Here is a 24,216-nt window from a genome sequence, read left to right on the forward strand (position 1 = left end):
TGTGATGGCTCACGCCTGTAATCCCAGCACTTTGGGAGACCGAGGTGGACGGATCACCTGAGGTTAGGAGTTCAAGACCAGCCTCACCAACATGGAGAAACCCCATCTCTACTAAAAATACAAAATTAGCTGGGCATGGTGCTGCACGCCTGTAATCCCAGCTACTCGGGAGGCTGAGGCAGGAGAATTGCTTGAACCTGGGAGGCGGAGGTTGCGGTGAACTGAGATTGTGCCATTGCACTCCAGCCTGGGCAACAAGAGTGAAACTCCGTCAAAAAAAAAAAATATGTAATAAGAAACAATAAATAACTCATGAGAGAGACCTGAAAAACCTTCGATTTTCCTTATCCCAAAGCCTTGTCATACAACTTAATCTAGAGAAGAAATATAGATTTTAAAATATACATAGGACACAATATATAAGCAAAGAGTATTAACTGTTAACAAAGTAAACTATCATTTTCATTTATAAAATCAAATAACCCCCAGCAGTTAGGTCTTTGTTCAAATAATAGCTCATCACACAGGCCCTCAGTGATCTAAAATAGCTGCTGACCCTCCCTCCATCATCCTATAACTCACAACACTGTTTTGTTTCCTTACATCTGCATCTTCTATTTTTTTTTTTTCCTGAGACGGAGTCTTGCTCTGTCGCCCAGGCTGGAGTGCAGTGGCACAATCTCAGCTCACTGCAAATTCCACCTCCGGGTTCAGGTGATTCTCCTGACCCAGCCTCCCAAGCAGGTAGGACTACAGGTGCACGCCACCATGCCTGGCTAATTTTTGTATTTTTAGTAGAGACGGGGTTTCCTCATATTGGCCAGACTAGTCTCAAACTCCTGGCATCAAGTGATCCTCCTGCCTCAGCCTCCCAAAGTGCTGGGATTACCAGTGTGAGCCCACCACGCCAGGCCATCTCTCTGCTATTATTGTCTGTTTTCTCTCTCTAGGATATATACTCCATGAACAGTGGGACTTAGTCTGTCTTTTCCATTGCTGTATCTCTAACATCCATAACAGCGTCTAGCACATAATAGGTATTCAATAAATATTGATTGAATGAATGAAGCAATAAAGCAGAGAATTTGGGGTGCTTTCAATAAACTTGAAAGCAGAATTTGCTATCAAGAATACTCTCAGAATTGGTGTTTACTACACTTTCAATTTGCAGGCTTTCAGTCAAATCCAATTACTAGCAAGTCGTAAGCAGAACAATTGCTTAGGCTCAGCCAAGGACCTCTTGACGAGCAGCAGTGCATTGACTTTATTACAAGTATCCCTCACCTGAAAGTGTGTTCCTTTAAGTGAATCAAACCTTTTTAAAAAAATAATAAATAATAATTCTGTATTATTTTTAAGTTCGTTGTTTAGTATTAGCTGTATATTAGGAATCCCAATAGTGAATCGTTTGTAGAACATTTTATGTATTATAGACAACCTCCCTGACTTACTTGTGAAAAATTCAGATTTCCGTACCAAATTTTCTCTTCTACAAGTGTAAGGAGCACCCATATGAGACACTTCAGACCCTTGCTGCTCAAAGTGTGGTCTGAGGACCTGCAACATGGCATCACCTGGGGGCTTACTAAAAATAGAGAACCCTGGCCGGGCATGGGGCCCAAGGTGGGAGGATTGCTTGAGGCCAGGAGCTTGAAATCAGCCTTGAGATCAGTATAAGTAACAGCAGGACCCTGTCTCTACAAAAAAAAAAAATTTTAATTAGCCATGCATAATGGCATGTGCCTGTAGTCCCAGCTACTAGGGAGGCTGAGGCAGGAGCCTTGCTTGAGTCCAGGAACTCAAGGTTACAGTGAGCTATGATTGTGCCATTGCACTCCAGCCTAAGCAACAGAGTGAGACCCTGTCTCAAAAGAAAAGAGAAACAAACAGAAAAACAGAATCTCAGGCCCCACCTAGACCAACAGTATTTTAACAAGATCTCCTGGTGATGCTCGTGCATGTTACACTTTGCAAAGCACTGATTTATGCTGCTTTTTTGTTCCTTTAGGTGGGTTCTCCCCACTCAGTACTTGTCTGGAAGCCACCTTAACTTTAAATGTCATGCTCCCCAACCGTTCTCTCTATGTTAAAGTAGGTTCTCTTTAAAACAATTGTAGATAGGTAGAAATCTAGCCTATTTTCAAATAGATTAGAGAAGATTAGATTCTGGGTGACTCTAGATACCTCACTATAAGAAAAACAATTATCTTGTCTCTCTCTCTGTCCCATATCCCTCCAGTTTAGGGCCTGCTGCATGAAAAGGATTGGCTGGTCTTCTAATCATTATCATTAAAGTCAAGCCAAGTTGTTGAATCCTTATTAAGTGCTGATTGTATGCAGTATAGTAGAGTAGATACAGAGAGGACTCCAGCAAGTCCCTGTCTCCAAGGGCAAACCTCCGAATTTCCTCAAGTGTCAGTCACTACCTGTAAGGTGGGAACTGTTCCTTCTGCTCCATCTCTGTCACAAAGTTATGACAGATGAGGTAATGAAGTCCAAAGTCCTTTGTGAAAGTTAATATTCTCTAATCACGTGAAATATCATCATTAGGATTATTGAGGCAGCCAGGCTTACCCAGCTGAGGGTAGTTGAAAGCAGACAGGGTTAAGTGTCACAGGAGTAAAAGAAAAGAGCTGTTAAATCTGGAGAATAAGGGATAATTTCCTTAAAAGGTGGCAGTTAAACTGGATTTAGATGGAATCAGACTGAGAAATGTCCATGTCTCACTTGAAAGTGAGACTTGTCTCTTAGTCTTTTGATTGTTAGTATATATAAATTTAAGTCTTCTTCCTAAGTTGAAAGGCAGCTCTGTGGCTGTTCTGTGAGCCTTTCTCAGGTTATATTTGTCCCCAAAGTTAACCTTTTATACCAGGGGTCCAGTGGGCTTCACGGATGACTGCGTTGCACCACTTTCAGATTTGAGACCGCATCTGCATTAAGTACAGACATATGAGTAAGTTTTGGCAGACCTAAAAAGTAAAGCGAATTTTTTTATTGTAAAAAAAAACCATGAAATTACAGTACTTTTCAGTGAAGTTCAGTACTGTGTTTGAAATATATGCATAAGAGGCTGCTTAAATTTTCTCCTATAGAAAAACATTCAAAATTCCAAATGCCTTCAATTATACTGGGATTGTAAAACAATTAACAGACACAGTTACATCCACCAACATGTTAAAAGTTTCAAAACAGTTTAGTGAAAGTTTTGAAGTCAAATTTGATAAGGAATAAATTTAGTTTTATTTTTATAAATACTTTTAGAGATACATTTCTCTGCAAAGAGTAAGTTGTTCTCATTTTTGAAGGTCAAAATTAAGTACTTTAGGCTGAGCACAGTGGCTCACACCTGTAATCCCAGCACTTTGGGAGGCCGAGGTGGGCAGATCACTTGAGGTCAGGAGTTTGAGACCTGCCTGGCCAACATGGTGAAACCCCATCTCTGCTAAAAACACAAAAATTAGCTGGGTGTGGTGGTGCCCTCCTGTAATCCCAGCTACTAGGGAGGCTGAGGCAGGAAAATCGCTTGAACCCAGGAGGCAGAGGTTGCAGTGAGTCAAGATTGTGCCATTGCACTCCAGTCTGGGCGACAAAAACAAAACTCCTATCTCAAAAAAAAAAATTAAGTATTTTAATAACATGTTCTCTGTTCCTATCACAATTATTAAGAAACATAGTTTTAAAAAATTGTTTAAAGGCATCTGTCAAAGAATATTTCGATAAACATCTGGTCAGTCAGCCACCCAGGGCATTCAGAACTAGGGGTCGGCGTCACAACTACTGGCAACATAGTTGAATTTTGCAGACTTATGTTAGCCATTGTAATTTTAAGTATCACATATTAGGTTCACTTGGATTCCCAACTCTCCGCTGGTCCTAATTTGACTGCCAACAGTCATTTATCAATTGTAAGAGTGGAGGAAGTCTACCAACTTAGACTTCTAGCTGAGACAAAGAGGAAACCCATTATCAGTGCCAGTAAAAAGGCAGCGACTGGTAACAATAGTGCTTTGATCATGGACACTCCACTGCACTAGCATATATTAGAGAAAATGATTAAATCTCCCATCATCTCCTGCTGGAATAGGAGTAGTCACTGCTACAGAACATTGCCATGGGATCAATGTCTTGGCTTTTCTTCTGCATTTATTGAGCAGTAGGAAAGCATCAGCTGGGACCACATCCTCTTCTATGATCTCTTCTCATATTGGCACCTGCTCATTAGAGACTGGTGCACCAGGGGACGTTGGTACAGTAACAAGGGACCTCTTCTTTACGGACCCTTCTTTATCAGAGAAATTTTACCCAAATAAGGGGTTATGCAGGAAAGCTGTATTACCAAATGAGCACTGTAACCACCCTTCAAAAATCCCTTGCCTTCTTTATCAAGGCTATTTTTTCTTAATGTCAGAAAAGGGCCTAAAACAGCTTCTTGTAATTGGAATCTAAAAGGTTACCTCTTAGAGCAAAAGAAATATTCTTCTCATACACACACACATATAGTCTGTGTGTGTGTTATATACATATATGATAAAGCATGATCCAGAAAATTGTTTGGATTCCTGAAGCCTCTAGTACCTGGCAACTTCGTAGCCATTCAATCAGTATTTGTCTAATAAATAAGTAAATAATAAGATGGAGATCACACACGTCTCACTTTATCCTTCGAGTAGGATCAAGCGCTCAGAAGCAGAGTGATGTATACGTTTGTCTAACGAATGAGCGTTGCTCCACTTGCATCGGAGAACCCAGATGTACAATTTTGTGAATGCAGAAGCTCTCAGGAAAACAGATGCTGCATTTCAGCTGGTCTTGTCTGAATAAATAAATTACCCAAATCTCCAAATTTTTAATTTCATGTTTGAAAATGAAGCTGTGTAAATATTCTAGAAGAGGAGGAAGGAGATGCAGTGTATACATTAGGTTTATATGTGAAATCCTCCTCCCTGTGCCTGTCACCATCCTCAGTACAGCCCCCGTGGCTCAGGTGGCCAACTCATGGTGTGGCTTGGGTGGAGGATACTGTAAGGAGGAACATTAAAGCAAATTTCATTCCAACCACAGCAATCTTCATAGGCTTGCTGGGGAGGGAGATAAGTGAGAAATAGAATGTATTATAAAGAGGAAAAAGTTCAAATTAAGAATTTTTAAAGTTAGTCATTCTCATATTCTGCCATGAGCAAGCCTGAGAATGTTAGCAAACTACTTCTCTGAATTTTCATTTCCTCATATGTAAACATTGAGGACAATAAAACAGCCTTGCCTTCCTAACTCATAGCTTTGAAAAGATCAAATGAGATGATAAGAACAAGAGCTACTGTTTATTAAGCATCAGCTCTGTGTAAAAGTATTGTGCAGGACACTATACATATTTTTAATATATGCAAAGTATATTTAATAAATCAAAACGCTGTAAAGAAATACTGTATATCCTTCTTAGGGGGTAAATACTTTGAAAACCCTAAACTTACTATATGAATTTAAGATACTGTGAAATTTCTTTGATAACATATTTTACACCTCTGCATCTATTATATGCAAAGCACTGTGCAAAAATTATAGAAGAAATATGAAAATAAGCAAAACAGAACTTGCCTTCGAAGAGCTTACAGCCCAGTGAAGGAAGGAAGGGTAACTGGTTTAATAAATACCCAGTGGCTGTAATACATAAGATGTAGAGCACAGCAAGCTTCATATGGGTGAGGAGTTTATTCCGCGGCTTAGACCACAGTCCTCTGCTGTGCCTGCTTGAAATAGCTGGTGCATCAGCCATTTCATCGTTAAAGGAGCAGCAATGAATACTGGCCCATTTCCTTCCTTTCGTAATATCAGAGTCTAATCTTACTCCATCTCTAAGAAGCATCTAGAGAGCTGACATACTAGGAAGTACATATACAAAAATACAGTCTATCATACTATACTCATGGACCCAAGCCTCCCCTGCCTGAAACAGACAGTTTTCTGATTTGTAGATAATAGATTGGGTAGAATACAAGCAAATAATTTACTTAGAGGGAACAAAATTAATCTGAATGGAGATTAAATTCACCAGAGGGTAGAATAACCAGAAAGTATAGTTGGAAGAGGAGAAAAGAAAGAGAAAAAAGACAGCGATCATTGATAGATAGATAATAGATCAGACTTACCTAAAAGTATATCATGTTTTCCTATATCTAATATTATTTAAATATTTATGGAACTTAAATTGAAGGTAGTTTTAATCACAGATATAAAGATGAAAATACTTCAGTGATCTTACTTCCTCCGTTCTATTATATGAACACAGTGTAGCTATTTTATAGACTCAGGACAAGTTGATTAACAATAAATATATATTGGCTTGTATTTTGTCACTGCTGCTGAAATTTTAAATATATAAGCATTTTATAAGTAATGGCAATAACTAATGTTTATTGAGCACTTACTATGGGCCACACATTGTTCTAAGCTATATGCATACATACATAAATATATATGTGTGTGTACATATACATTCATTTAATTTGTAAAAAAGTGATACCACTAATACTATTGTTTGCAGACTTATTTCTCTCTCTCATAGGGTCTTATATTTTTCCTACATACTGATGATTCTCTTTAAATGTTAAATAACCAAATATAGCACCATCAGTTTATAAGGAAGTAAAGTTCTGTGGTTTTTGGCCATCAGTGTTTTTAACAAAGTAGTTTGTTAACACTCCAGAATAAGAGGCTTTTACGTGGGGAATTGGGGAGAGAGGGAAGAAATAAGTCCTTGATCCATGCAGATCCCAGGAGTCAATCAATAGTGTGTGCAGCAGGCTGCTGTGCAGCAGTTTCTCATGAGGCTATGCACATCCCAATTGCTTTCTGCTCAGCAGAGGATTACAATAATGCCTATTTATCCAGCTCTGTCCATCCAAGGATTTTAGATACATCATAAACTCATCAATTAATCAGAGACATGGCACCCATTTCAAAATGCTGGGTGAATTACATCCTGGAAGATTACAAGAAATGCTCACGTTGACAGAATAAATCAGGAACTATTTCCTGATGGATTCCTGAATGACACACCAAGTACTGAAATGAAGAGGGCTGTCTCCAGCACTGATTCACAAAGCATATCTCAAGTGGAAGAAAACTTCCGGAATAAGCGTCACTTTATGTTGAAGCATCTGTTAAACTTGAAAAATTAAACTGAGGTAGAATGGCGAAACTCATTGAATATTAATACAATTAATTGGCTTAAGAGTAAAGTATCACTGACCTCCCTTTCTTAACAGTTAAAACCCCTCTGAAACCTTTGGGTTTTTTAAATACAGTATTACTTTGGTTCTTGATTCTCTGGTCTTTGTCAAGTGAGGAATTCTTCCTGTGGTCCAGCATGCTCAGCCCACTGGGGGGAACTGGCTTTCCAGACAGCTGTGAATGTTCGGTATTTATTCAGACGATACTCCCACACTTTGATGATTTACTGTGGTCCAAGCATGTTGTTCTTCATTTTGAAGAAACATTCCAGTCTGTAGGTATTGTCTACTTTGTATGTAATGAGAGGTAGTTTAATCGCTTGAACCCTGGAGACGGAGGTTGCAGTGAGCCGAGATCATGCCACTGCACTCCAGCCTGGCGACAGAGCGAGACTCCATCTAAAAAAAAAAAAAAAAGAAAGAAAAAGAAAAAATGAGAGGTAGTTTAAAGTTTTCATTTGCGTAGCTGGAAGTGCACTCACGTCATTAGAAATTCAAGGAATGGCAACTCAATATCCATTTCTAATCTGAAGGGTCTTCTGTAACACCAGACTATTCTGCCATGTTAGCCCCACCCAGAAATCACTTAACTATGATTAGCTTCCAAGATTAATGAATTCTAGGATAGCATGATTACTTATGACTTAATGCCAGTCAGAATTTGCCATCTGCCTTTCAGCCATTTCATGAACCCAGCAGAAGAGAGCATTTATCAAAATGGCTGTGCAACACCCCTCATGTCTTAACACTCTTTAGGGACTTATATAAGCAACACTTCATGTTCGAATGTCAAAATCCACGTGTAAGGCTTAAAAGTAGTATGGGATGCTTAAGAATGCTTTTCAGGGCCAGTTATTCTTTGATATTTATCACTTCATGGTGCTGACACCTGCTTCTAATTTTAAGAGTTCGTTCTTCCAGTGGATTTTTTTTTTCCTCGGAAATCTTATCCTCAAAAGACTTAACTAGCAATTTTTCTTTTTTTGATGTGCTTGATGTTTTGATGAGTTTGTCTGTCAGCATTGAAACCTTAACATACCTTTCATTTACAATAAAAAAAAAATTTGTGACACACATTTATTATATTGGGTCACAAAATTTTTGCCCTGGCCATATATTCAAAGACTTTTGCAGAGATATAATTTATTAGAAACGTCATTATCTGCCACTTGGCCTACTTGATAGTTGTCTTAAGTTGACAAAAGCTATAGTCATAGATAAACTTTTCCTTGAAGGAGCAATTCAGTAAATAACTTTCACCCAATACCCTTATTTGGTTGTCTTTCACACTCAAGGACCAGGTTGGTGGCAATTGTCATTTGAGAGTTAGTAAGTGGAAGGACAGAGACAGAGAGGAACCTAGTTTTGTCTATTTAGACACATATGGAAATAGTCCTTTGGTTTGGGGGTAGCCAGCCTAGTTGTAGTGCCCAATGTGGTTTGCTTTCTTGTTTTTATCTTGTCTAAAGACCTTTTCCTCACAAGTGCTGGATAAAGTTCATTGCATGAGTAGAAGAAGCCGCAAAAGATGGTATATAGCTAGCAACCTGTTCTGATTGGTCTATGAAGAGTTGCCTGTATAAAATTGGATCCTTGTGTTCGGTTCCAAAAAAAGGTGTGAATGTGAAGAAGAAGTGTTAAATCATGACTCCAGAGAAAATGTCGGCCATGAGCAGTTTTTAGTTTAAGTGAAAACCAAACTTTAGGATTTGGACAAATAAGATGAGGAGAAAAAAGGGTGAATCATTAACTCCAATATGAAAGGATTGTGGTGATCAAGTTTCACCCAGCTTGAATAAGACACCCAGCAAAGACTGTGACTGATGGAACTAACTCATTTACTTAATTGATATGCCAAACTCTGCCAAGCATTTACCCTTAGTGTCAAATAAGTAATTTTTAATAAAATATTTCTAAGATATGAAGACAGTTAAGAAAATAGCATGCCTTTTAATAATTGTACTCATAAGTAAATGGATCATTACGTTGTCACAAAGAATGACAGTGAGCAGAAACAGCCTACTAATCCCTCTTAGATAAGTATTTAACATAGTTAGACACCCTCTCTTCTGTTGAATGTAGCATTAATCATTAGAAGTGTAACTTTACACAGCATACCTGTTTCTGATACGTCATTGTTGTTAAAAAAAAAAAAAAAAGCAAACTATTTTGTCAGATACGGTGCTTCAGAAAATGACTCATGTAGTTGTGTGATTTACATAAATACAGTTATTTCCCTTTTTATTGTTTTTTGTTTGTTTTAATAGTGTTTAATAGTAGTGTGGTCCTTTTACATCCATGAAGCTGCATTTGAGGTTAGTGATTCATTCATTTTGTTTTGCAAAATATCAGTATAATGAACATACTTGAATTTGAAGTATTTTTAAGCTTTGAAGGGATCTTTTGGCTCATCTACCTAAACTGAAGACACAGCTCTTTCAGAGAAGGGTTTTCTTATAAGGAATGGGCTAGAAGTTTTCTGCACTAAATAAGAGCTGAAGAGATAACCTCTTTCTATTAAAAATTGGAGGTTAAAATGATGGAATGTATTGCCGTCTTCCAGTATTCATAAGCACTACCTTTAAAAAAATTCATTTTCTTTTGCTATGTAGCTTCTAGCTTGAACTGTAAACTACTGAATACTTATAAAGTGATAGCAGCTCAATTCATTGCACAACACTCGCTTCCCACTTTCTCCGTGACTCAAAGGCCTTCGAAGGCAAAGAATGGGGTTATTGAAGGATGGCAGGCAGACTTTCGCTAAGTAACAGGTGGAGGTCAAAGCAGTTTATTTGCGGGATGAACAGAGTGCAGAGATGAAAAAGCAAATGCTTTGCCATAATAAGATTTAGCAAGAAAATGCTGACGACATGAAGCCTCAGATTCTAGCTGACAGAACCTTTTCTCGTGTTCATTACTTGATTTCACAGTTCAAGCAATTTGAAGAGGGCTAAATTTTTCTTTCTTTTTCCCTTATGAAATGTTTCAATCAGTTTCACATTTTTACTTTAGCTGGGTGCTCTGCTTGTATCCAAGGAACACTGGAACTAACAGAGCTCCAGCACAGGCGTATCCCAAACATGGACCCTCGCAGACTATGCATCTCTTTCCAATTAAATTTTATCCATAGGACCCTTAAACTCTAGCTCTCTATCATGTTTTAACTGACAGAAGAGAGTATATTTAAATAAATACTTAAGTTTACATCATCAAGGCTAATGTTATATGCCAACGAAAGTATTCATAATGGTGTTTACCAAGCTTGAACACTGAGTTACTTCCAGCTTGTTGGAGATGGAGAGGAAAAGCTTTCATTTTTTTCCCATTATACAGTTCTATATTTGTACAGTGAATATGTTTCGCTTTTGGAAGTTTAAAAAAAAAAGACTAAACATGCTGAACAACACAAAATAAGGTTTATCTACTGTTGTACAGCATGACCAAAAAAGTAAAAATTTATTTGGTATCATATCATATAGACCAGAGCTGTCCAATAGAACTTTCTGCAGTGATAGAGATGTTCTGTGTCTATAGTATCCAATATTCTAACCATGAGCCACATATGGCTACTAAGCCTTTGCAATGTGGCTATGCTGAGCAACTGAATTTTTAAATTTATTTAATTTTAATTAATTTAGATTTAAGTAGCCACATGTGGCTAGCAGCTACCATATTGGGCAGGGCAGATATAAACCAAACATATGTATGATTGAGTTTTTTACTATTCAGCTGGATATCTAAGGAGAATGAATAAAACATTATGCTATTTTATACTATATGTATTGTTTATGCAAAGAAATAATTTGATTTCCTCAGAAATGTCTTCTTTATCCTCAGTCCTTCTGTGAATGCGTATAATTGCTATGTTGAGCCAAAATCAGTCCTTTCCTGAACACATGGGGGGATGGGATGGCTAGGGGGCAGATGGAATGGGTAGGGAATCTCCAACCTCTTGTAAGTATATGGAGCATGTAACACAATTTTTTTTATTTCAGTCCTGTCACTGGGGTGTCTGTGTTTACCTTGAAAGGAGAGGAAATCCCCCAACTAGTCAAGAGATTTTATTTTTGGCCCAGAAACCAGATTTTTATATGACATTTTCCTTGTGTCTATTCTTTACTCTCTCTGGTTGTAAATTTTCACTCACAAATGAACATTTGGAATATATTACAGAACTCGTCGTTTCTTTCCCCCTGAATAATCCATGTAATTTTTACTCCATACTCCCATGTTTTAAAAACTGAAGAAATCACTGGTGTCCCCAAGCCATTTAAATTACCTGAACTTCTTTATGATGTGATAATTCTTTGGGGATCCTTTTAGCTCATTTTCAATGGCTGCGTATAGAGTAAGAAGGATAAACCTCAGAAGCTATATTAACTTTCATTTATGCTCTCTATCATAAAAATGATTTTAAAACATTTTTATTCACTGAGAAAGGCTAAAAGTCAAAATAGTCTGTTTTACCTTTTTATCGTTGAGTATGCTAATCATAAAAAATTATATTACAATGAACCCTAATGGATTTTATCGTTAGGACACACATCTAACAAACGTGCAGTGTCTTCAACGACCTCCTTGTATCATGCAGCCTGTGTTTATGCTCACCAGAACAGAATGGTCCCTTAACCGTGGGATTCTTCTGTTCAGTCACAGCCTTTATTTGGCATCATGGTTAGAGATAATCTAATTACAAGGTATACTTTAAATGGTTCTAGAAAGGTCTTATTCCTGCCTGTGGGGAAATTACTAGAGTGCAGTATAGCTCTGCATCTGGAAGAGATGTGTCTGAGTGTAAATCTGATGGTGGATGACTTGCAAAAGATGGTACTGGTACTCAGCATTCATCCTGGGCTTGAAAATGTCCCTGAAATGTATGCGGACACCATTAGTCTGATGGACATGACTGGGCTGTCTGTTCCCCACACTTAGATCTAGTGAAGTAGGGGAATCTGAATGCCTGAGTGTAAAAAAGAAGAGTTACAAAGCAGTTAGCATCATTAAGACTTGGAATGTTTGCGAGAAGAAACATGTTCAAGTGTCATTAATAGTTCAGATTTAAATCAGCTCATGATAGGTTTGTATTGATAAGATACATAAGTAGTACTCCCCCGCGCCCTCACCCAGAAGTAGGGATCTTGGTAGCACGGTACACTGAAAGGAGCAAGAGCTTTGGTTTCCTGGGTTCGAATCCTGGCTCCTCCACTCACTGATTGTGTAGCCTCTCACCTTCTTAAGGACGGCTCTGCCTCAGGCACCCTCTCTCCTCTGAGTCATGGCTTTCTGCCTGTCTGCTGGACCATTCCCATCAGTAGACAAGCATGCTGGACTCTCTCCCACCTTCAGAAAGCTATCCCTTGCTTCCCTCCCTCTTCCTGTAGCCACTACCCTATTTTTCTGCTCTCCTCTGCAGATTCCTCCTTCATTTCATGGAAGTTGACTACACCATTTCCCCTGTTTCTTCACTTCCCATTGATTTTATAAACCATGCTATCCTATCTTCTATGTGCCTCACTCTTCTGGAACTCACTTTTCAAGACTGTCAGAAACATTCATGTTGCCAAATCCAGTGGACCCTTTTCTGTCCTCATTATACGTGATCTCTCAGTGGCACTCAACTCAGTTGATCGCAGCCTTCTCCTTGAAACACTTCTTAGTTTCTATAAAGATATACTCTCCAATGAGTTAAATGCCTCAACTTAGTTGCCTGTTTTGATGCTGACTTTAGACACTCGGGGGCCTTCCTTGATTTTTACAAATTACTGAATTCTAAATAATTGTGTGTGTTACAGCCTGTGGTTAAGTGAGCTATTTATTACTGCATTGTAATATATAGTCTGGGCTTGGACACTATCAACAAGTCTTAAGAGGAGAATTTTTGTCCTTTCTTGTTATAGATAGAGATATAACATGGTTTGCAGGAGGCTTTATAGAAGAAGCAACTTGTTGAATAGGCAAGAGGCCTATAGTAAATGTAAAACATTTATATACTCTTGCAACTCAACATCTGGGGTCATTATCTTCTTCTAAATCTATGTGATATTTATTTTGTGGAGGTTCTGTATTAGAATTGCTGATAATTCATTCAGTGTGTATTTGATAAAATCCTAACTGATCCTTACTAAAGCCAAGAAAAAACTTTGATATATAAGACAAATGATTCCTAGTATACTTCAGAGTGGTTTTTTTGCATACACTTTTGTATCTGATATGCCCTTCCTTTTTTTCCCCCTTTGGATAACCAAATTTAAAACTTCAGCTATAAATATACTTTATTGACTTAAATAGGACACTGTTTTTATAGTATACTAGGGAAACTACATGAGGGTTTTATAAAATGTATGCACTTGAGAACCAGAGAGACCTGGATCTGCAGTACAATCTAATAGCTGTATGATCCTAGACAAATTGTTTAACATCACTTATTATCTAATTTCTGTAATATTAAGTTATTGGTAGAAAGGATAATAATACCTACCTATCTCAGATGAAAATGTAAGGATTTGGGGATGGACACGGTGGCTCATGCCTGTAATCCCAGCACTCTGGGAGGCCAAGGTGGGTGGATCACCTGAGGTCAGGAGTTCAAGACCAGCTTGGCCAACATGGTGAAACCCTGTATCTACTAAAAAAAAAAAAAAAAAAAAAAATTAGCCAGGTATGGTGGCATGTGCCTGTAGACCCAGCTACTCAGGAGGCTGAGGCAAGAGAATCACTTGAACCAGGGAGACAGAGGTTGCAGTGAGCCGAGATCGCACCACTGCACACCAGCCTGGGTAACAGACCGAGACTCCATCTCAAAAAAAAAAAAAAAAACCCAAAAGAAAATGTAAGGATTTGAGATATTTATAAGTACGTGGCACATAGTGGGTACTCCATAATTTGTAGCTTTTATTATTTTCAGCCTGGTTTTTGGATGTGATCGATATGCAGAGATTTAATCTCTGTAGCTGCCTCCTGCCTCTCTTGAGGCCACTTGATGGATGAAGGCTTCCAGTTGCCTTTAAGCCTTTAAGTTTGGTGTAATAGTTGTTCTGGTAATAACAGTTATAAAAATAGGTTGTTGGGAATTAGATGATGACAATTAACAGGACACTATCCAAGTCATGAACAGTTAAACTTGTAACATTTTGGGGTCCTCTCTAACCTGCTTATTGTATTGGATTTAAAAACTAAAGTGCTGAGGTTGCTTGCTTTCAGAGTTTCTCTCCGTTTGTGACTATAAATGAACATTATTGAAACTAAACTTTTCTAGTCTTGACTTTTGTCACTTTGAAGAAAAGAACATACACCAGTTATATCTTCTCTGACAACTGGAATTACATCTCCCAAACTCCTGCGACAGACAAGATAAGGTCCTGCTGTCCCGAGCAGCACTTACCAGGGATACTTTTAACAGGAGAATGAATTTTTGGATAGGTGCTCCAACAAAGTAAGCACTAACACTGAGAAGTTACAGTTCCTTTTGAAAAATCCAGCATGTTGTTCGGTTGTCACCGGAATAATTATAGTTTATGGTGATCCTTCCCTTCTCTTCCATTCCCATTAATGTTGTAGCTCCTTTGACTCCTAAAAATGTCCCCTTTAAGAAGATACCTAAGGAAGAAAAAACAGCTTTGTACTTCCTAATGATTCCTGCAGTGTTTCCTTTACTATTGTCACTACAGAGTTCTTGGTCAAAGTGTTTGAAAAATATCATAACTTGGGAGTAGGGGAGAGGTGAAATTAAGTATGATTGGTTTTTCATTTTCTTCTTTTTATTTTATGTAATATCAAATTGCAGTGAAAAATTACCTAAAACAAATTTTAACTTCTTAGGGGAGACCCCGAGAATTTGTTTTGAGTTTTTTTTCACGTCACTCAATCTAATTTTGTTATTGATGTTTCTTGAAAGAATCGGGAGAAGTAGAAATTTTCAGAAGTATTTATGTCCCTTGAAAATTACCACTTTTTAGTTCCTTTTCTAAGAATACGTCTTACTGTTTTCTCTGGGTGACTAGGCTAGTGGAAGACTGTACAGCCTAGGGTGGATTAGGTAAAAATAAGGGAAACTTTCAGAATTATAGAGAGTAATAATTGTACAGTAAACATCTTTAATACACACATGTCTAGCATTGCAATCGTCTTGTATTTGAATATCATGTTTGTTTTCTGTGACTGCAGAACAAATTTTCACAGAGTTAGCAACTTGAAACAACACACAGTTATTAATATTATCTCACAGTTTCCGTGAGTCTGGAGCCTGGCCACGGCTGAACTAGATCTTCTGCTCAGGTCATACAAGGCTGCAATGAGAATTTTGTTCAGACTCCATTTCTTTCTGGAGCTCAAGGGCCTGTTGCAAACTCTCGTGATTGTTGGCAGAATTCAGTTGCTTGTGGATGTGGGACTAAGGTCCCTGCTTTCTGAAAGCTAACTCTCAGCAAGGGGCCCCGCTGAGCTCCCAGAGGCCCCTGCAGTTCCTTGCCATGTGGCTGTCACAGGCCCTTTCACAATATGGCAGCTGACTTCTTCAAAGCCTGAAGAAGAATCTCTCTGACTTCTAATTCCTTTTATACAAGGCTCCCCTGATTAGGTCAGGCCCGCCAGGGATAATGTATTTTTCCTTAGCTCAAACTCACCTGACTGGGGACCTTAATTATATCTGTAGAAGTCTTTTGCAATATAACATAACCTAATCAATATAATCACCTTTGCGGTATAATATAACCTATTCACAAGAATGACATTTATCATATTCACAAGTATCTCACACATGCAAGAGGAGAGGATTATATAAGGCATCATTATACAAGACTGGGAACTAGGAAGCCATTATAGAATTCTGAGTACCACAATTTTTTTTTCAAGATAAGGTCTCTCTCTGTTGCCCAGGCTGGAGTGCAGTGGTGTGATTATAGCTCATAAACTCCTGGGTTCATGTGATCCTCCTGCCTCAGCCTTCTGAGTAGCTGGGACTGTAGGCGTATACCACCACACTCAGCTAACTTTTTTTTTTCTGTTTTTTGGTTTTTTTTTTTTGAGATGGAATCTTGCTCTGTCAGCAGGCTGGAGTGCAGTAGCATGATCTGAGCTGATTGCAACCTCCGCCTCCCAGGTTCAAGCAATCCTCCTGCCTCCACGTCCTGAGTAGCTGGGACTACAGGCGCATGTCACCACGCCCAGCTAATTTTTGTATTTTTAGTAGAGATGGGGTTTCACCATGTTGGCCGGGATGGTCTCGATCTCTTGACCTTGTGATCTGCCCACCTCGGCCTCCCAAAGTGCTGGGATTACACCGTGTGTAATCCAAAGTGCTGGCCTCCCACCATGCCTGGCCTCAGCTAACTTTTAAAAATTAAATTTTTGTAGAGATAAGGTCTCACTATATTGTCCAGGCTGGTCTCGAACTCCTGGCCTGAAGCAATCCTCCTGTCTCAGCCTCCCACAGTGCTGGGATTATAGACATGAGCCACCAGCCCAGCCTGACTACCACAAATACCAATGATGAATTTGAAGGAATCTTTGTGAATAGTGCATTTCACCTGTATTTTCAAGGTTTTCTTGTTGAATTTTGCACTTACAAGTGCCTCCAGAGATGAAAGCCACTACATGACTAGAATCCCATATATGTTTGCCCTTGTCTACTGAACACAATTTGGAATGACTCTTGTAGCTTAGAAAAAAATGGCAGACTAGAGGGAAATTCAAAATTCAAAAATTCTGGATGTTTAGAAAACCAGTGACAAGCCACAGGCCTTCTTGACATGTTTCTCCAATTCTATTTACTCTCATTGGGTTTTTTTGTACCAATCAAAAGGATGAAATGCCCCATTGAAACAAAACATTATGCTAGATTTCTGCTTCTCATTCTACAAAATTCTTTATTTTTCTGCATTTAACTTCGAAGTAACATTCCATTTCCTCCAGAAAAGGGGTAGGATTACTTCATCTGTAATCTTCTTTAAAAAATCTGGTACTTCTAGAAAATACATTGAAATTAAAGTTTTAATTCATTAAAAGAAAGCCAATCAGTCATTAATCCATACAGTAATCTTGTAACAGTTGTGCAAAAATAATTGGCAAAAGAGATTTTAAAAAGAAGTTTATTTTTAAAGTAATGTACAGAACCAAATTTGATTTCAAAAATAAAAGCCAAGATTAATGTTCTGTAGCTTTTAACAGAGAGCAGTTTACTAGCATTTTGGAATTTCATCTGATCAATTAAATATATAAAACAAATTAACCAAAACATACATTATGCATGTAGAGAAAATATTAAAGTGTATAATAAGGAAATGTGCTCAATACGAGTCTTTAAAAATTGAAAACACAAAGTAATTTTGAGATTCATGACAGCCTTAGGGTTCATATTACTTGACCGTGATAAATTTAGAAGATTATACATAGTTTGGCTGGTTGTTCCTGCATGCTGACAGTATTTCTTCCCTCTTTAACCCTTGCAAAGAAGATTTAAATTTTGCTATTTTCGAACTCGTTTACCAACTTGGTCATTCTTGATACTTGTTATTGCCCAAATTTTACTTGTAATTCCTTTTAGAAGCATAAATAGTGGATTTCAATCATGTCAGTATTTCTGCAGTATTTAGAGTGGCATGAATTAGAAAACATGAATTTTTCAAAGAAATCATAACTTTTTCTTGAGTCCAGCCATTTGCTATCATCAATAAGATTAGTTAGGATACTGGATTTCATCAGTGATTCCATTATCTGAAAGAAAAAAATATCTGCCACCTTTAAAATTTTGATTTTTGTTTTAGTTATCCGTTCTGTTTCTGTTTTATGACATGTAGTTCAGGCATTGGACTAAATTTAAATCAGTGGAATGGTTGGCAGCCTATAAATTGGTCTACACAAAAAGGTTTAAATGAGTTGGGAGATTTGTTTACATTTTGGTAGCTTTTTATTTCTTTCATTTTTTTTATTTGAAATCTCCTCCAATTACATGATGATACCTTAGGTTAGGTTACTTGCAGTGAATGTTCACCCAAAATCTCAGTGCATCCTACATTAGAACTTTGATATGGTGTGACTGGTTACTGATTCAGCAAGCAACAAATATAACTAAAGTCACTTGACTTAATTACTTCATTTTTAATTCAAATCACATGGATATTGATCTAGAAAGGATCTGATTCAAATTGTCAAATTAGTATGAAATCACATACCACTCTATGTTGTACTTATATCTGACTATGCAAATGTGTTTACCAATTTTTAATTTTTCTTTCTTGGGGTTAAAATTCTAAGCTTTGCTGTGTTTAAGCATCTATTCAAGAAGCTACAGATAAAGCTGAGACCTGCACAAGTAGTTTAAATATCTTTTCAGATCATTTGGGTGTTTCAGACCCTTGGAGGTCTTGGACATAGAGGGGAACAAAGCAGACAAGGACTCTGTCCTTATAGAGTCTGAGTCACACTCAAAGGTCATGTTGTAGAATTGCATTAAGGAAATCTGTCATCAGAAATAATAGGGACATATTTAGATACAGGCAAAACTAACTAAATTTCTGGAAAGATCTATACCTATAAAGTGCTTGGCACAGTACATGGTACTCCATAACAGTTACATGTTAATGTCATTATGATTTTTATTACTTACTTTTCCAGTTCACCCAAATAATTCTCTGGTCATGGGCAGAACACAGCACATGTAAACATGTATAAGTAAAATGGAATTTGGTTCTTTTAAGATCAGTGCAGACCAGTTTCATGCTACAACCTTAAGAGAGCCCAAATTTGTCCCCTGATGCGGGGACTAGGAGTCCTTTCTTTTATTTTTATATCCAAATTTTCATTGTTTTAATTGGCACCCTACCAAACTGATAGATGCCTCCAGTTGGGTATGTCAGCGTGGTTGCTGAGAACATTACAAATCCAGTAATTACAAGGAACTGTTTCTCCGTTATTTTCCTCCCAAAGCATTTTCTATGCTGGAAATGCTGTGAAAACCTTAGACGCAATAATAAAAGTACTATTTTTAAAAATAAGCTTTTATTAACATGAAAGCAATATATGTTCATCATAGAAAAGACAGGTAAGCAAAACGAAGGCAATGAAAATCACCCAAATTCAATACAGAGAGAGAACTACCATTATAGTTTATGCATATTGCCTTCCAGTTCTTTCTCTGTGCATAGAAATAGGCTTTTCAATGGTGTCATACTGTAACATCCTATTTTGTAATTGCCTTTTTCAATTAACATTGTATTATAAATGTTTTGCCACGTCATTACTCTTTTACAGTATTGTTTACATTGGTTATACCATACTTATTTAACCAGTCCCCAATTGTAGGGCATTTAAGATTTTTTTACTTTTCTTTTTACTTTTTTTCTACTCTAAAGAATTCATTGAATAAACAACTAAGTTACCATTGTTGAGGGTATTCTTATGTTAAAACAGCCAAATTATTTAAAATATGGAGAAAGTGATTTGGTGTCAAAGCAAGGTAACCAACAAGATGAATCGATTGCATGTGAAGTCTTCATAAGCATAGATGGTCTCCTTTTTGGGAGTCCCAGAGGTCACAGACACAAGCAGCAACTTCTAGAAACACTGGAAAAGTTGAACCCTGTATTATTAGAGAGGACCAATAACCCAAAAATGGACTGTGATTAATTAGAATAAATTGAAATCAAATACAGACCGACTTATCAGGGGACTATTCTGTCTCCTCCTTGTTCCTGTGACGAATGCAAAGCAATTCAAAACATCTTTTTCATTCACAGGTGGATTCCTCTTTCTGTTTGTTTTTAATTCTTTAAATGTTATCTTTTGGGTTGCACAAATCATTGTTCCATGAATTAAAGTGTACTTACCAGTTGATCCTTCTTACCAGGAATGCCATCTCCAACCACACTGAAGAAGTCGGAGAAGTCTGGTTTCAGCAGCCCCTCCCCTTCACAGACCTCCTCCCTGGGAACGGCGTTCACACAGCATCACCGACCTGTCATTACAGGACCCAGAGGTGAGCTGCTCCACAGGCACCCTTGGTTGTGCTTATATCATGGCCTTTGGACCCAAGTAGCAAAATGAGAGACAATGAGGACTCCCCCTGAACACTTGTGAGGCAGTGAGTGTTCCAATTTCTTACCCTTGGGGGCAGCCTTGGAATTTTAGAGACCAAAGAGATTTGGCATCAAATTTTTTGTACTTTCCTAAGGCGAAAAGGGACCAAATCTGTTTTTTGTTTGCCAGTGAGATTTTTGCAGAAGGATGGGAAGTAACTTGAATTGAACCAAAATCAAATCTGTTCTACAAGTTGTGTGTGTGTGTGTGTGAGAGAGAGAGAGACAGAGTGTGTGTGTGTGTGCATGCACACACGTGCACAAGTGCATGCATTGGGTGAGTATATTTCTGTGTGGTCAATTACCTGTTTTCAAGTAGTAGCTTTTCCTCATCCCTGCTGACTCTCTTTCCATAAAACCTGATTTCAATCTGTGGCATTTTATGTTGAGGTTGTTTGCATCAGGGTGTTGACGAGCAGTCTTCATTCACTCCTTTTGAAGTGGTAGATAGTTTGTCTGGTTTTCATTGCAATGTTTTCATTATTTTTGTCTCATATGCTTTTAAGTTTATTATTAAAATGTGTCCACAAGAAATATGATTTGTATTTCGCATTAAAGACAAGCCTTAAGCCTCAAGAGAATGTCAGCAAATCACTTAACTTGATCTTATTACAAGATAAAAATATTTATTATTTTGTTTATGAAACTCCCACAGTAGGAGTACGAATAATTGTAGCCACGTTTACTTTCCTTTATCAGATTTTCTTTTAGGTAGATCTGTGATCTACCAGCTGGTTTCATAAAACATCCTAGAAAGTTATGATCTCTTGTCTGCTTTGACATATACCTGGGGAAACTGATGTTTCTTGAATTAATCTCAATGTTAGCCCCACCAATCTGAATCCCTTTATGAATGTGCTCTGTGTGCATCTCAGGGAAATGTGGCAGGTAAGAGGGCTGTCCGGTGCACACATGGGAGTTATAGTGAAGAAAGTAAGCATTTTGACCACTGTGGGAAGCAACTTCTTTATCCATAATTATGAAACTTACTTGCTTCATCTTTAAACATCTTGTGATCATTGGTAGAACTTTCTCAAGATCCCTTCTTTCATTTGTGTGTATGTGTGGTATAATCAGAGAGGCTTACCATCAATATATAATTTGAAAACCTGCATCAGAATTAGATTATAAAGTCCCAGAATGAGGCTTATTAAATAGTATTAAGATATTATCCTCATAGTTAACACTCATTGAGCATATAAACTGTAGTGGGGGATCAGAGATATAAAGCCCTTTTAGTCAGAATATTTATGGCCTGAAGGAGATGAGGCATGTGTTGTTTTTCATCTGTTTGGGGTCAAGTTAACATATTCTAAATGCTAACTGAATGGTAAAAGTTCCTGCAGGAGCTCGGTATTGGGGGGACCATGGAGGTTCATTCACTCTTTAAACAAGGATTTACTGAGTGCCTCTATAGACACTGGGACCAGTGGTTCCTGTCCTCACAGAGCATGTTATCTACTGCAGAAGAGAGGCACACAAAGAAATAAGCAAGTAAAAGATGATGGGCCAGGCACAGTGGCTCACGCCTGTAATCCTAGCACTTTCTGAGGCGGGCAGATCACTTGAGCTCGGGAATTCAAGATCAGCCTGGCCAACATGGTGAAACCCCATCTGTACTAAAAATACAAAAAAAATTAGCCAGGTGTGGTGGCACACGCCTGTAAATCCCAGCTACCTGTGAGGCTGAGGCAGGAGAATCGCTTGAACCCAGGAGGCAGAGGCTGCAGTGAGCCAAGATGGTGCCACTGCACTCCAGCCTGGGCAACAGAGCAAGACTCCATCTCAAAAAAAAAAAAAAGAGACTTCAAAGTATAAATAACATTGAAGTCAAATCTTAAAAGATGCCTAGATAAATGGAGGGCAATCCTAAGCAAAGGAAAGATTTGTAGTGTGGTAAGTTAGTAAGAACTGAGAAGAACAGTATGCCAGCAATCAGGAGAGCTGGGTAGGCTCCCTCTTTTCCTTCCCACTCACCTTCTGGGTTTTTTAATGTCCTCATCAGTACAGTGGGTACAATACTAATAATGAATGACCCTTTCCTCCCAATCTTGTATTCTTATACAGAAACAACAATAAAACAGTATTTGTGGAGATTCCATGAAGAGCATAATGCAATCTGTATATATTATCATTAGTCAGTAAATATTAAGAGTGTCTAATGTGTGTCTTGCCTTAAAACTGTAGTTCTAGAAATTATTGTCATGAGCACTTCCATATGGGTACAGGTTGAGAGCTTCTTCATGCTAGATGACTAAGCACGTTTTCTAAAATGACCCACGCTGGGTTGAACCAGAGTGGACCTCCTTAGCTCACAGCATAACAAGTTCCAATCTATTCATATTCATTCATAAAATTGTGTTTGAGGAAAAGAGAAAGATGCCTAGTGTAAGAATTATGGAATACCAAAGATTCTTTGTTTTCACCAGAATTCAAGATGGCTCCCAGCATCCTCGGCTCTCCTTTCTGGAAAGTCTACTCAGGTACCCGTTCTTACCGTGTCCCACCCCGCTTAGTGGTCTGGTGAAGGGAATTGGAGTAGTTGAGATGAAACTTCAGTTGCCTCTTTGTGGTAAGAATCATAAGAATTGAGATAGGCTAACGTAAGACATTTTTCTGGCTAAGATATTTTTAAAAGGTTGGAATTCAGCCTCATTATTTATTTGCTATGGGTACTGTAATTTCCTTCATTTCTCTCTGAACTAGTTGGAAAGCTAATGCTTGGAATGATACCACATTTGGGAGTAAGACTTGGTGTTTTAGGAAGATGAGGCCAAAATTGAGGAGGAAGAGTATAGCTGCAAGAGTCAGTGTGGAATTGATGTCACATGTGTGCATAAGGGAGATTTCAACCTCTGACACTCCTTGTATTGGGCAAAGTTGCCACAACCCAAAATAGTAAATTATTAGATAATCCAGAGAATCAAACTTTAAAAGGGTCTTGAAGAAAAGAAAAGAATGTCCTTTATCAGGTCCCCAGGGCATGGGGCAGGGATCACAGAGGCCATTGACTGCTCTCTGGTTAGCACTAGGTTGCGAGGCTTCTGCTGCCTTCCCTAGCATTTATCACAGGAATGCCTCAACTAGACTAGCACCAGTTAGTAAGCAATAACTGTCCAATACACATCCATGCTCAGAATGGAAGTGAGATTTTACAGAGCTACAGCAAATCAAGGTCACCTCACTGAAAACATAAGGGCCTTACTTTTTGGCTGCAAACATAAGCTACATTTGGAAATTTCATGGCCACCTTTTACAAAGAAAATCTCTCTCTTAAGATTGCAAAGCAAAGGGAGAAACACAGGGCGTTGAAGGGAGGTAGCATAGCACAGCGGTTGTCTTTGTCTGTTTTGACTGCCAGAACAGAACACCATAGACTGGGTGGCCTATAAACAACAGAAATGTATTGCTCACAGTTCTGGAGGCTGGAAGTCCAAGATCAAGGCTCTGGCAGCTTCTGTGTCTGGTGAGGGCCCACCTCCTGGTTCATAGATGGCATCTTCTTGCTGTGTCCTCACATGGCAGAAGGGGCAGGGTCGCTCTCTAGGGTCTCTTTCATAAAGGCACTAATCCTATTCCTGAGGGCCCCACCCTGTGACCTAATCACCTCCCAAAGGCCCTGCTACCTATTACCATCACACTGGGGGTTAGGATTTCAAGATATGGATCCTAGAGGGCCACAGACATTCAGCCTATAGCAGTGGTTAAGCACAAAATCTCAGGGGGTCAGATAGGCTGGCGTCTGAATCTCTGTCCCCTACTTGGCACGTTGCTTTTCTCTCTGAACCAAAAGTTTCTCATCTCTAACTCAAAAGAATTGTATTATGTTAGGAGCAAAGGAAATCATGTATTTGTGGTCATTTGCACAGTGCCTGGAAGTACAGTATGCACGCAGGTCGTACAATTAAATAATCCTTTTT

The 24,216-nt window shown here is 38.4% G+C and overlaps 1 protein-coding gene across 3 annotated transcripts in view; it reads left to right on the plus strand.

Annotated features, from left to right (window-relative positions):
- The window catches only part of NFIA (nuclear factor I A), a 382,195-nt gene that overhangs the window by 285,495 nt on the left and 72,484 nt on the right, over positions 1 to 24,216 (plus strand). For all 3 annotated transcript variants that reach the window (XM_003265156.3, XM_030812923.1, XM_030812924.1), the window contains exon 7: positions 20,068 to 20,196. In XM_003265156.3, coding sequence (XP_003265204.1) covers positions 20,068 to 20,196 — 129 coding nt within the window. The remainder of the gene's footprint in view (positions 1 to 20,067; positions 20,197 to 24,216) is intronic.

This window comes from Nomascus leucogenys, chromosome 5, assembly GCF_006542625.1.
Source record: "Nomascus leucogenys isolate Asia chromosome 5, Asia_NLE_v1, whole genome shotgun sequence".
NCBI classification, from domain to species: Eukaryota; Metazoa; Chordata; class Mammalia; order Primates; family Hylobatidae; genus Nomascus; species Nomascus leucogenys.